General features: G+C 40.5%; 1 protein-coding gene across 5 annotated transcripts in view; it reads left to right on the forward strand.

Moving 5' to 3' along the window:
• LOC124595846 (serine/threonine-protein phosphatase 2B catalytic subunit 2-like) overlaps positions 1-14,915 on the forward strand; it is a 773,882-nt gene that overhangs the window by 696,160 nt on the left and 62,807 nt on the right. For all 5 annotated transcript variants that reach the window (XM_047134749.1, XM_047134751.1, XM_047134750.1 and 2 more), the window contains exons 6-7: positions 9,798-9,937; positions 13,584-13,661. In XM_047134749.1, coding sequence (XP_046990705.1) covers positions 9,798-9,937; positions 13,584-13,661 — 218 coding nt within the window. The remainder of the gene's footprint in view (positions 1-9,797; positions 9,938-13,583; positions 13,662-14,915) is intronic.

The raw sequence follows: 14,915 nt of genomic DNA on the forward strand, positions 1-14,915 counted from the left end.
CGCAAACCCTGTTGACACCAAAGCAGCGCGAAAGACGCTTCATAATGTGGCTAATTTCATGGCGAGCAGGAAGACATGGTACCGCAGCCATGAAACTTGGACTGTGGAGTAGTGGAAGAAAGTTCATTTGATCAGATGAGTCTCGTTTCACACTGTTTTCACCTTTTGGTCGAGTTTACGGCCCAAGAGTGAAACATGGCTGGGATTCGGTGATGATGTGGGCAGCCATGTCGTGGTGTGCTATGGGCCCCGTAGTTACTGCGCAGGGTCGCATTACTGCCAAGGAAGATGAATTGGTGTATCTATCCTGACCACCGCGACAACAGTCTGCCTGCTTAGCTGGATGGTAACGTGCTCGCCTTCAGTGCAAGCGGGCCCGGGTTAGATTCCCGGCCGGGTTGGAGATTTTTTCCGCTGGGGGACTGAGTGTTGTGTTGTCCTCATTATCCACATCACCGGCGTCAACTGAAATAAGACTTGTACTTGGCGGCCGACCTTCCCCGGAGGGGGCCTCCCGGTCAACGATGCCATACGTTCATTTCATTTCACCATGACAACAGATAATAATACGAGTAGTATTGAGCCTTGGTGGTCTAGTTTGGAGAAAAGGGTGCGTGGTCGATATCCAGCGCCATCGTCGTTACCTGAACTCGCCACTATTTTATTTTCAGTTAAAAACATACAGGACCTGTATTTACCCATTCCGAGACGACTAAAAGCCGTTTTGAGTGCCAATGATTTTCCTACACCGTGAGAGGCATAGCAATGTGAGTGTGGTTGGTGTTCCCGTATTTTTATCCATCCTCTGTATTTGTTGTGAGAACAACTATAGCTAACGAGGGCGATGTCAGTCATTAACGCAGTACAGACCCGCTCGTATCAAATTTGACTCCTGTATGTCTTAGGAACGGAAGAACATTGTGTAATAAGTGTTTCAGTTCGTGTATCTCGGGTTACAAACTTTTTTTCGCTAGGAATGAGCAGGAGCGTAGTGAACGATCACAGTGTAATCGTTTCCGATCGGTAAACCGAGCGATATGGTGCAGTGATGCGCTTACTGGACTTATAATTGGGATGAGGGGGTGCTAATCCCCCTACGCCTGTTCAGATACCTTTCCCTACAGAATTTTCGATATGATTTTTTCATTGCGTCGCGACCGATTTTCTCCCCTGACGTTACGCAGTCAGTCAAGAGATATACTGCTCCTTCTATATTGAGATCGATGTTAACTAATCTTTTGTCCTTCTGATAAATACCAAGGGGCATAATGATCGCAAGAGCCACTTGATGATAGCAGTGTTACTGCATAAAGATGGAGGGGAAGAACAGTTGGTTTATAGCTGCGAACCAAGGCTATTGACTATATCGACGCAGAAACTCTCCAGTTATTTGATCGCAATTGGTAGTTTCCCATGTTAAGCACATACCTTATGTTGCGACTGGCTGGTGTTCATTCTGCCATTGTTGCAAACAGTATCCCATCTTGGTAAATTTTCTCACTTGAGACACAAAACACAATGTGCGGTAAATGGCTGTTGACGAAACGAGAGTGATTTCTCGACAATAGTGGCCAGTACACGAAATACGGCTCTTTTACGTCATCCACTGGCATAACTACAGAACTAGGGTTCAGAGTAGTAATTTGGAAATTTGTGGGAAGGTCTTATGGGACCAAACTGCAGAGGTCATCGGCCCCTAAGCTTACACACTACTTACCATAACCTAAACTAACTTACACTAAGGGCGAAACACACACCCATGCCCGAAGGAGGACTCGAACCTCCGACGGGGGAAGCCGTTCAGAGCAGTACTGATCTGATCTCTTTATACAGCAAACGAAGGGGGCGGCACGAAGAGTTGCTGGAATCGTTAAACGCCATGATGTTTGCTTCTGACAGTAGCGATAAAACCTCCCATAATTGCTTCCACATTTCATATGTAGAAATCCGAGGTCGAATTACTTCAGATCCTCTAGTATCTTCCTTGGTGCCTTGCGTGTTCTGACCCCTCGTCTTATGAGAGTACATCCAGCATTGTCGAACGTTATCGTTTTATTGGCCCAGGTGTTACGGTATGGGAAGGCTTTATATTTCGTGGACATATTGATCTACAGTTCTTTGAGCACGGTAGCTTCACCGGAAACGTTGCTGTGAACATGTGCTACTTCCCCATGTGCCTCTTTCCAGCGGAGCATTCGGCCCTGACTTCAGTTACGGTTAACAACTCGCACCCCATTAAACATTGCTGGTGGAGGAGCTCTCGGAACGAGAGGATATTTGGTGGATGGACTGGCCTCCCTCCTTCACCGTCTAAAATCCCATCGAGCGCATGTAGGTAGCGTTGGAGAGACGAATTGCAACGCGTCCACTTGTGTCCACGACGAGCCAGCTGTTGTGAACCGTGCTGGTCGTTGAATGGAACGCCATAACGCAAGAACTCCCTGCCTATTTTGCGGTGAGCGTGGGATCACGTGGGTGAGCATGCACTGGCGTCTGTGGTAGACACAGACACCCAAGTATGAACCATGCTCTACCTTCTGTAATGTCCGAGGAACCATTATGAATTGTGGTGACTTCAGTGTAATTACTATATTTCAATAAAAGTGCAATTTCTGTCGGTCTCATTGCTTATTTCTTTGTTGGCTTCTTTGCTATACTGTAGCTTTTTTTTTTGCGTATGGTTAAAGTTTAATTGAGCTGTGTTACTTCACAGTGACACATCACTCGAAAGTTACTTTCCTCCATAAGTTTTGCACAACAATGTGTGTTACCATGTGTTGCTTTAAATGTCTGCGTTATTACGACTGTTTCTCGATTAGATAACAAGCGTCTGCAATGTGTGAGTTGTAGCAAGCGATCAGTTCAGTCAGCTGGTCATGTGAGTTAGCGGTAAACATAGTGTTGAACATATACATTAATCAAGATCAAAGTAGTTGGTTAATCTTCAGTCTGACACCGACGCGAATTGGCAATTTAAAACTTCCTGGCAGATTAAAACTGTGTGCCCGACCTAGACTGGAACTCGGGACCTTTGCCTTTCGCGGGCAAGTGCTCTGCCATCTGAGCTACCGAAGCACGACTCACGGCCGGTCCTCACAGCTTTACTTCTGCCATGGTAGAGCACTTGCCCGCGAAAGGCAAAGGCCCCGAGTTCGAGTCTCGGTCGGGCACACAGTTTTAATCTGCCAGGAAATTTCATATCAGCGCACACTCCGCTGCAGAGTGAAAATCTCATTCTGGAAACATCCCCCAGGCTGTGGCTAAGCCATGTCTCCGCAGTATCCTTTCTTTCAGGAGTGCTAGTTCTGCTCGCAGGAGAGCTTCTGTAAAGTTTGGAAGGTAGGAGACGAGATACTGGCAGAAGTAAAGCTGTGAGGACCGGCCGTGAGTCGTGCTTCGGTAGCTCAGATGGTAGAGCACTTGCCCGCGAAAGGCAAAGGTCCCGAGTTCGAGTCTCGGTCGGGCACACAGTTTTAATCTGCCAGAAAGTTTCATATCAGTGCACACTCCGCTGCAGAGTGAAAATCTCATTCTGCCAATTTAAAGTTTCTGCTAATATATCAGGCGTAAAAGTAGTTGATATAAGCAACGTAAGTAAACAAAACTGGTGACAAAATTTCAGTGTCATTTCCCCATTCTTAGATGTAAATCTTTTCTTTTTTCATTTCTGCATGTCAGTGGTGAAGGAGCAGTGTTACTGGAACTAAATCGGGTAAAGTATTTTGTATCAAAGTGGGCTTACAAATTTTGCTGTGAAGGTCCGGTCAGAAGAGAGGAAGTATGCAGCGGTATACCAAAAGCTACTGAGCGAGGTGGTAACTTCGCCGCACTGGGAAATTGTTGTGTCGTGAAACTTTTAAGTAATAAACAATGTGCAGCTTTCATTTAAAGTAAACTATTGTCTTTATTTTACGGAATTAGTATTTTATTTATTTTATTGCATTTACGGCATTAGTATTTTACGGTATTAGTTACACTTGTTCTTTAAACTACGATGTGTGTAACTAACTTTAAATTTTTATTCATTCTTATTTTAATTAATTTATTTCGTTTTAAGTGGGGTCGCTTTTTTTTTTTACCTTAGTTCCTTTACTTCACACCGCTTCGTTGAAAGTCGTTGAGTGACAGAGCTACTTCATTCAATTAGTTTCTCACTTGCTTATCAACCTAGTACACAAATTATGTAAGTACTGTCCTTAATTTTTTTTTATCCTTTCACTTGTTCTGAATGACACCTTCTGTCATCTGTGTCAGTTCACAGCATTCACACAAATCAGAATCTTTCTATAAAAACACGAACTGTGCAAATGTCGGCATTGTAGAATTAATTCGTTTATTAAAACAAAATATGACTTCGTAGGTTAGAGGTAATCAAATCTGGTTTTTAATTCTTGCAGTCGCACAGTTACTATTAGCGGGATGCTTTTTACCACTGCGATTAGCCATGTCAGTCGTAGAGTGCGGAGCTGGGGGATAAGAGTCTAGACTACCTAACAGAAAAAAAATCATTCACCAATTTACTTAGTAGATAGATAACTTCAGCTGCAAGATTTGAGGTTAGTTTATTCATCTGCTCATTATAAAATTGGCTGTGATGTGTAACTGTCCCTTTCTCGGTGACTGAACTGATATTGAATCAGAGTGAGTTTATACCACACATCAAAGTGACTTGCTTGGCGCTTTACCAGCGAACATACAACTTTATTTGTTACTTCAAAAGTTTGCATTAAATTTTCCAGGCACAAATTACCTCTGACGTGTTTCATATACCGATACGAAAATCCAGCAGTTCCCGATGATATAGGTAGAGATCATTGCTGTGACAGCACCACAACTACATTCCTGCCTATTTGCTGCTATTATTGAAAAGACTGTATGTGTATGATCTGAATGTATTTAAGATTCTTCTGTAGAGGTAAGTTGCCTCGCCTGTGGTAGTGTCTTCATTCAGGGTATTTCAAGACATTTGACCTCTAACTACAGTAGAAACCGTGTTTCACTCTTTCTGTAGCCGTATAAAGGTTATCATTTCGTTCGCGTCATCTGTAACAATGTGAAACGTTCCTTTCTTTCGTCATCGGAGAGACTGCATCGAGCAAAGTCTCATTCGCGGCCGCGGTTGGAATGCACACGCTTTTGACGCACGAGACAAATATCACCATTTATTGCTCCGAAGATTAACTGGAAAACCTTTATTAGTGGATCAGGAGAAGTTACCTGCACTGCTACACTATTGCAACCAGTATTAAGGGTTGCCAGCCCCGTTTAGTCCGAATTAACTTGTCACCATTCCGAAATCGATAATTAATGCCCTATAGGAATATAAGTGCGTTCAGCAAGATTCCAAGATCCGGCCACTGCCGCTTTCAGCTGGTTTCCAGCTACTAGTACCAATGATCATAGTAAAGACAAAGTTGAAAACCAGTAAGTAAAAGTCACACAGAAAAGACATTTTAAATTGAGCAAGCAGTAAAGGAAACAAAAGAAAAATTCCGAGTAGGTATTAAAATCCATGGAAAAGAAATAAAAACTTTGAGGTTCGCCGATGACATTTTAATTCTGTCGGAGACAGCAAAGGACTTGGAAGAGCAGTTGAACGGAATGGACACTGTCTTGAAAGGAGGATATATAATGAACATCAGCAAAAGCAAAACGAGGGTAATGGAATGTAGTCGCATTAAGTCGGGTGATGCTGAGGGAATTAGATTAGGAAATGAGACACTTAAAATAGTAAAGGAGTTTTGCTATCTGGGGAGCAAAATAAATGATTATGGTCGAAGTAGAGAAGATATAAAATGCAGACTGGCAATGTCAAGGAAAGCGTTTCTGAAGATGAGAAATTTGTTAACATCGAGTATAAATTTAAGTGTCAGGAAGTCGTTTCTGAAAGTATTTGTATGGAGTGTAGCCATGTATGGGAGTGAAACATGGACGATAAATAGTTCTGACAGCAGGAGAATAGAAGCTTTCAAAATGTGGTGCTACAGAAGAATGCTGAAGATTAGATGGGTAGATCACATAACTAATGATGAGGTATTGAATAGAATTGGGGAGAAGAGGAGTTTGTGGCACAACTTGACGAGGAGGAGGAACCGGTTGGTAGGACATGTTCTGAGGCATCAAGGGATCACAAATTTAGCATTGGAGGGCAGCGTGGAGGGTAAAAATCGTAGAGGGAGACCAAGAGATGAATACACTAAGCAGATTCAGAAGGATGTAGGTTGCAGTAGGTACTGGGAGATGAAGAAACTTGCACAGGATAGGGTAGCATGGAGAGCTGCATCAAACCAGTCTCAGGACTGAAGACCACAACAACAACAACAACAACAACAACAACAAAAAATTGCTACAGACGCAAAAGTAATTTATGGCGTCAGTTAGATTTTGCAAAGTGTGTCGCTTTTATTAAACACCGATTTCTGATAGATAATGATAGTGTGAGCACTCTCATGAAACTGCAACATCCTCCTGGAAAATGACACATTATTCCACACTCACACGTGAGAAACACTTTCCTTGTAGGTTTTCCATATTAGCAAAGTACGTTCGTCAGTGACTAAGGATTTCTAACTACGGACTTCGAAAGTGTTAAACACTTGGAAACACCACTTATACCCCAGAGAGCACATGGCTTGCCTCCTATACTGACAGGGGTTTCCAGCCATCCCTTCAATTTCAACAGTTCCAAGCATTTCCCCAACATTGAACACCGACATTTTCAGATGTTTACTGTCGCCATTGATAACAACCCTCTGCAAAGTGCTATATCCTACCAGGACTTATCACTGGTTATTTACCATAAGATTTGGAAAACTGCTGCGTAGATGGGAATGTAACTAGCTCTTCAGCCATCATAATCAGCTCCAACCATGAACAACTTCAGGTGAGTATTGAAAGAACTGACACTTATGTCTAGGTTAGACAAAATCCCTTTCTACCAGGTGCCAGAAACTAGCTGTGGTTTCCCTAACAGCCAAGAGGAAGACTTCTTGCTGTATCTAGACTGCTGCAAAACTGTCTCATGCCACTGTTAGAGGCAGAAAGTGTATGCTGTATCTACTGACATCGTGTTGTTCCCCATCACTCCCATCTAGATGCTTTTGAGTTCTTAAACATGGTTCTGATAAGCTTGTGGATGAGTAGTGATGTGGACAATGATCAAAAATTCCTATCATAGCTCCCCACTCGCCCAGCTTGAGTGTGTCCTCATTACCAGCAGAATTACCAAACTTACAGGATGACAGATGCAATATCTTTGAACAGAGTGATTTCAGTGCTGGATTGATTTTGTTTCAGAGTGAATATCTTCAGAATGAATACTCGGGAACATACTGAGTTCTCATAACAAAAACCTTCTAGCTCCCCTGTATGTTTGCAAAACTCTACACTTTTTGTCAAAAAACTCATTTAAGGGACATCAGAGAAAGAGCTTCAGTCATTTTAAGAGGATAAGTAAAAAATTTTCCTCAGTGTAGGTACAATTTTCATTGTAATACAAATAGAACCTGTACATTAACATGAATTTTTCAAGCTATTCCCATAACTTTTCAGTGCAATTAGTCCATTTTTGCACAAGTTTTGTGATGGCCCCAGAAAAGGTGGTTTTTAGATGAGCACCGAGCCACACATGCACCACGTCCTTTACTTCTTGGTACAAGGTGAACTGATGACCCCTCATTACTTCTTTGTGTGGAGCAAACAAGAAATAGTCAAAATGGACAAGATCAGGGGTTCACAGATGGTTTTGATGATGACGGGTTTGTGGGGCACTCAATTGCGGGGTCATGAGTGCCCGTACAAAGTCCCAATTATTACACAGTCCAATTTTTCTACACAGTCCAATCTAGCCATTGCCATGAGGGATGATGGTGGTGATGAAATGATGAGGCAGCACAGACACACAGCCCCTACACAGATGGTGAGCTGTTACTTCAAACTTGAGTTTTCGAGGCGTTTCAGCCGTGCGAGCAGTGGTATGTGGAGGGATATTGTCATGTGACAACACAACACCTGTAGACATTAGTCTTCGGCATTTCCTTACAATTGCAGATATTAGCCTGTCAGTAAGCATCTCACTAACATGCACTGTTTATTGTTGTGCTATTCTCCTAGTAGTGATCCAGTTCTTGGCCTTGTGTACTCCAATAAATGGTAAGCATAAGTTTTCCTGTAGATGATTTGGTTTTGAACTTTTTCATTCTGGGCAATTGCACATGTTTCCATTCCATGCTCTGCCATTCACTATCTGGCTTGTAATGGTACATTCATGTTTTGTCATCAGGGATGATTCTGCCTACATTCATTGCCATAGCAATCCAGATACTTTTAGCAGATGTCCAAGTCTGCATTTTTTTATGCAACACTGTGAATTGTTTTGGGACCTGTGTTGCACAGAGATAATGAAACCCAAGTCCATTGTGAATTATTTTGTAGACAGAACCAAGACTAATTTGCAGATGATGTGCCACTTCATCAATAGTCACTGGCCTGTCTACCAGAACCATGTCACATGCATGCTCAACATTGCAATCATTTGTGGCTGTGGATGGTCATCTGGCTCCTTCCTCACGTGCAAGACTTGCGTGAACATTTTTGAATTTTGCAATCCGTTCATAGGCTCTCTGTTGGGACAACAGTTTTTGTGCCAAAAGTCTTTGATGAACTGCAGCCTCAGATACACCTTCTGACCACAAAAAATAGATCACTACTCATTGTTCCTGTTTGGCGCAAACTTCTAATGGAATGGCTCTGATCTGTCAGTTGCAGAAGGAAGACAAGGGGGGCATTAGGATCAAACTTCAATACCAGGACCACAATAGTGTAACAATAAAATAAATGGGAACAGAGGTCAGTATGAACAGTGGAAGAGAGTTATGTCAGCATGGTGAATAATTGTTAACATACCCTTTTCATAACCATGTACCTTACAAAGTAAACATAACTATGTGTACTTTTTTAGTGTGTGCTGTAAAATGAATTGAAGTTCATATGCAACTTTAGAGAATTGCATTGTGGTTTGTGTTTTGAGAAAGTAGCTTGCATATATCATGTTTGATATACTTCACGGAAGCAGTCACACTGCAGAGTCTGCCATGGTAAAATTTGTTAAAGATAGGTACTGCATCATAGCAGATTGTGTCGGCCTTAACAACCAGGAGCCAGTGCTGGACCATGTGCGCTGGCTTCTTTGTGGGTTGACCTCCTACCCAAGCAGTAAAGACTGCAGTTTCTGGGGAAAGTGGTGTCCTTCCTAGCGTAAAATGGCAACTAGGGGACTGGAACAATGAGTTACAACCATCATATGAAAACAAGACATCAAGCTTTACAAAAATTTCTACTATCACAGACAGCAGAACCAGTGTGAAAATTTTAAATACACCAGAAATTCCTTTGCCAATCGCTGTTGTTGGACACAGTGTTCAGCCAAAACAGATAAAGTACAGAAGGTGACTACACTAATTAAGCATCCAGTGAGCTGATTACTCGAAGATGTTGCATTAGAAGAAATAATGGAATTTCTTGTCATAATACTGTAGCATTGACTTAGAAGGCTGAATGTTAAAGAATGTCTTCTTGTAGTCCACTATCCATTTTTTGTACTCAAAAGAAATATCTTCTGAGGATGGAGTGAGGATACTTGGACAAACAGGCAAAAAAGAGTAGAAAAAGTTTTTATGTGAAAAAACTCCATTTGTGCCGAGATTAGTACTCCAGTGCTGAAAGCATATATAATCATTTGTATTTGTCAGACAGTGTTCTACACACATGATTTTTAATCTGTTCTTATTCTGTTACAGTTGGATCGATTCAAGGAGCCTCCAGCATTTGGCCCCATGTGTGATCTTCTGTGGTCAGATCCGCTAGAAGACTTCGGTAGCGAAAAAAACGCTGAGCATTTCAGTCACAACAGTGTCAGAGGCTGCTCATATTTCTACAGGTAAAATAAATATTTTTCTTCTCAGTTTGAAGAAACTTCAAAGATCATGTGTCTGTGATGTGTTTTAGAATTTTTGATGTATTCTTATTATTAGTTTTATTATGAAATGATTGCAAAAGCATTTAAAATACATTCAGTTAAAAAAGAAAAGATCAGTATTGTTAGAACAAGCAGAAATGTAAAATGCCGTGTCCAGTTAACAACCCAGTTATGCTCCATGCGTACATTGCATCCACTTACCTAATTCCAAACATATTACTGGTGGAAACCAGAGTAACTCCGACCAGATGACGCATCATGTTAATGCACAATACAGATGTTGTTGTGGACTTCAGTCCTGAGACTGGTTTGATGCAGCTCTCCATGCTACTCTATCCTGTGTGAGCTTCTTCATCTTGCAGTACCTACTGCAGCCTACATCCTTCTGAATCTGCTTAGTGTATTCATCTCTTGGTCTCCCTCTACAATTTTTACCCTCCACGCTGCCCTCCAATACTAAATTTGTGATCCCTCGATGTCTCAGAACGTGTCCTACCAACCGATCCCTTCTTCTAGTCAAGTTGTGCCACAAGCTCCTCTTCTCCCCAATTAGATTCAATACCTCATCATTAGTTATGTGATCTACCCATCTAATCTTCAGCATTCTTCTGTAGCACCACATTTCGAAAGCTTCTATTCTCTTCTTGTCTAAACTGTTTATCGTCCATGTTTCACTTCCATACATGGCTACACTCCATACAAATAATTTCAGAAACGACTTCCTGACACTTAAATCTATACTCGATGTTAACAAATTTTTCTTCTTCAGAAACGCTTTCCTTGCCATTGCCATTCTACGTTTTATATCCTCTCTACTTCGACCATCATCAGTTATTTTACTCCCTAAATAGCAAAACTCCTTTACTACTTTAAGTGTCTCATTTCATAATCTAATTCCCTCAGCATCATCAGACTTAATTCAACTACATTCCATTATCCTCGTTTTGCTTTTGTTGTTGTTCATCTTATACCCTCCTTTCAAGACACCGTCCATTCCATTCAAATGCTCTTCCAAATCCTTTGCTGTCTCTGACAGAATTACAATGTCATCGGCGAACCTCAAAGTTTTTATTTCTTCTCCATTGATTTTAATACCTACTCCAAACTTTTCTTTTGTTTCCTTTATTGCTTGCTCAATATACAGATTGAATAACATCGGGGATAGGCTACAACCCTGTCTCACTCCCTTCCCAAACACTTCTTCCCTATCATACCCCTCGACTCTTATAACTGCCATCTGCTTTCTGTACAAATTGTAAATAGCCTTTCACTCCCTGTATTTTACCCCTGCCACCTTCAGAATTTGAAAAAGAGTATTCCAATCAACATTGTCAAAAGCTTTCTCCAAATCTACAAATGCTAGAAACTTAGGTTTGCCCTTCCTTAATCTGTCTTCTAAGATAAGTCGTAAGGTCAGTATTGCCTCATGTGTTCAAATATTTCTATGGAATCCAAACTGATCTCCCCCGAGGTCGGCTTCTATCAGTTTTTCCATTCGTTTGTAAAGAATTCACGTTAGTATTTTGCAGCTGTGACTTATTAAACTGATAGTTCGGTTAGTTTCACATCTGTCAACACCTGATTTCTTTGGGATTGGAATTATTATATTCTTCTTGAAGTCTGAGGGTATTTCACCTGTCTCATACATCTTGCTCACCAGATGGTAGAGTTTTGTCAGGACTGGCTCTCCCAAGGCTGTCAGTAGTTCTAATGGAATGTTGTCTACTCCCAGGGCCTTGATTCGACTCAGGTCTTTCAGTGCTCTGTCAAACTCTTCACACAGTATCATATCTCCCATTTCATCTTCATCTACATCCTCTTCCATTTCCATAATATTGTCCTCATTAAAACTCTCAATTCTGGAGCGTCATCCTTATGAAAGTTTAAGAAGAAATATATGCATGCAGACAGACAGTTAGAAAATACAGGAAAGGCATAAATGTCGAAATTCTGAACAGTTTCTTAAAATGAATTTTGGAGTATTTTAGGAATCTTGAATAAGAATATGTTAGACACACAAAATCTTCCAGGCATCTATTGAAGCAGTCATTCTGGGCAGATAGGTGGAAGAATAGTCAGCATGACATATTGTTAATCCTCTGGGCTGGGGAATTTTCTTCACCCAGGGACTAGGTGGTGTGCTGTTCTCATCATCATGCTATCATCTTCATCGACTTCTGGTCGCCAAAGTGGCATCAAATTGAAAGACCGGCACCCGTCGAACGATCTGCCCAACGGGGGGCCCCTAACCATACGAATAAATAAACTACAAAGAGTTGCGTCCTCCTCCTCTTCCTTTCCCCTCAAGATCCTGGGTTTGATCTTGCGTATTTCTGCTAGTACAACAACAGTAAAAAAGTGCCATTTTAAAGAGATCCTCACAACGAACAATATTAAAACAGTCATTTTTCTGCACACTTTGCAGTTAATATTCTCTTAATAACACCATTCTTCTTCTTTTTCTTCTTCTTCTTCTTCTTCTTTTTCATCATCATCATCATCATCATCATCATCTTCGACTTCATTTGTAACCTCAACAAGATGGTGATTTACACAGTTACTGAGACAGGGCTGGCATATTCCTGATGAAAATTTGGGTTCAATTCTCAGGCTGGCTTAAATTTTCATTGTGTCACAGTGTATGCATTACATTGGAGCTCAGCATTTCTGAGTTACTTCACTGATGTTGTATGATATTGTTTGTCTTGATTGATTTTGTACCTACCTTTATTTCCAATTACAAGTAAATTTAAATTACAAAAACCATCTAAATTGCATGCAAGAGGGTCAGAAACAAAAAAATGTTGTGAACTTGGCAGAAGTTAAGACAAATGTTTTAGGTGAATTGTGACATTTGTTGGAGCTTATGGACTGTAGCAGCTCCAAACACCTCCACACAGTGGAAGTGATTTGTTTGGGATAATTGGCAGCTCCTCGGGAGTGTAAAAGACAGACATTCCTGATGCTTTCATGATATGGTCTTACACATAATGTGGAACAAGAAGCAGTATGTGGCTGCATTTCTTCAGGAAATGGGACAACCATGGTAACACCACAAAAACGTAACTTTAAAGGAAGGAAACATTTAAAAATAAAACTGATGTTCTGTGCTTCACAATTTTCTGTTCTTCATTCACAGAATCTAAGAAATAGAATTTATAAGATACCTTGGTTTGTTTCTGCTAACATTTAACAGTTTCCATCCTATAAGGCTAAAATTATAAAAAATATTTGATGCTAAACAAATTGCTGTTGCTTCAGAGCAATACTAGTATTTGTAAATACCATAAACACCATAAAAGTAAAAAAAAGGGTGTTTAAACGTACCTTTGACTTTACACTCCCCCCTGTCCCCCTCACCTCCTGCCTCTCTCGTCGCCCCCCTCCCCCCCCCCCCTGCCCCTTGTGTGTGAGAGACTGCATTACCAGTAAGCCTAATCAAAAATGAATGAATTTGTTATGCAAAAGTTTGAAAAGTCTCTCTACAACTACAAATTTTTATTTTACTGAACATGCAGTATTGGTTCAGTTGAAGATAATTCTTTTAAATGATAGAAATTAAACTTGAAGTATAAGGCTTCTTATTGATTATTGTTTATTTTTTCAGCTATGCTGCATGCTGTGATTTCCTCCAGAACAATAATCTACTGTCTATTATAAGAGCACACGAAGCTCAGGATGCCGGGTTGGTAACTTCTTTTTTGTTTTCATTGTAGAAATTTAGTGTGATTACATACTGAAGATAAAAATGATAATTTACCTGACAAAATTAGCAATTAGGTCATTCCACACTAAGCACAACAATGGTCCCCATCTCATCATCTCCAATCTGAATAAAATTTTGCACAGTTTCCCTTGTAGATAAAATTTAATTTGTGCAAGATTTTAACTAGAGATAAAAAATTTAGTGTTAAGTGATGCTTTTTTAGTTTGGGGTTGCAAAATGCTGTGTGAGCTCTGACAGTTTCATCCAAATTTAAGATGGTTCAAAATTGAAACTATTAGTAATCCAATGGGGATATTAGGATCACATGCACAACTTTTGAGCTCAACACTTTTCCAGATTTGAAGACTGTGCCACTCACCATTTTCATGCTGCATGAGCTCAAAAGTTTCAGAAATGTTAGTTACAACCATTTTGTGACTGGGAAAATGGAGCTTATTGAGTGCCATTTAGTAGTTACGCAGAGAGGATACTTGTCACCTACCTAGCTGCTGCAGTTATTTGAAACCGTTCTAAAATTATTAAAAAGTAAGTATTCCCACAAAATATGTTGCATCAAATTTGAGTGTACTTTCATTTCACATTGTTATACGTGGTAGAGAAAAAAGCGTCATGTGACGTGATGTATACTTAACTTACAAAAATATTTTATCGTGTGACTCCTGTTATAATTTCATTTTGGCACGAGCTTCTACCAGTGGGCATTCATTCTGAAGTACGCTAAATGTAATTCGACTGTTATCTATAGCCATGGCTCGGTATAATTGTTGTTTTGCCAATTTTGTATATGACGAGACCTGCTTGGCTTCAGCCAATCTAATGTACTATCATGTGAAGTAACGAGGCCCACTACTCCCGAAGAGATATCAAAACCAAGGTTAAGGGCTAATAAACCTTTGTTTTGCAACTGGTTAGCCGATTTTTTTTCCAACCTCCTCATATTCACACAGTTGCTGATTTGCAGCCATTATCAGAAGGAGTGTTTCCTCAAGGACTGAAAATTTCAAAAGCAAAACCACTCTATGTAAAGTGGGGAACTATAGACCAATAGCTGTGCTTTCAGTATTTTCAAAAGTACTATACACATTGATAAAACTTAAGAGTAACATTTTATTTGAAGAGTTCAATCTCTTGTCTGTAAATCAACATTGTTTTTGCAGAGGCATCAGCTATTACCAAGCTCATAGAAAGTATTGTAATGAAACTAGAAAGAAG

This window comes from Schistocerca americana, chromosome 2, assembly GCF_021461395.2.
Source record: "Schistocerca americana isolate TAMUIC-IGC-003095 chromosome 2, iqSchAmer2.1, whole genome shotgun sequence".
In the NCBI taxonomy this organism is placed as follows: Eukaryota; Metazoa; Arthropoda; class Insecta; order Orthoptera; family Acrididae; genus Schistocerca; species Schistocerca americana.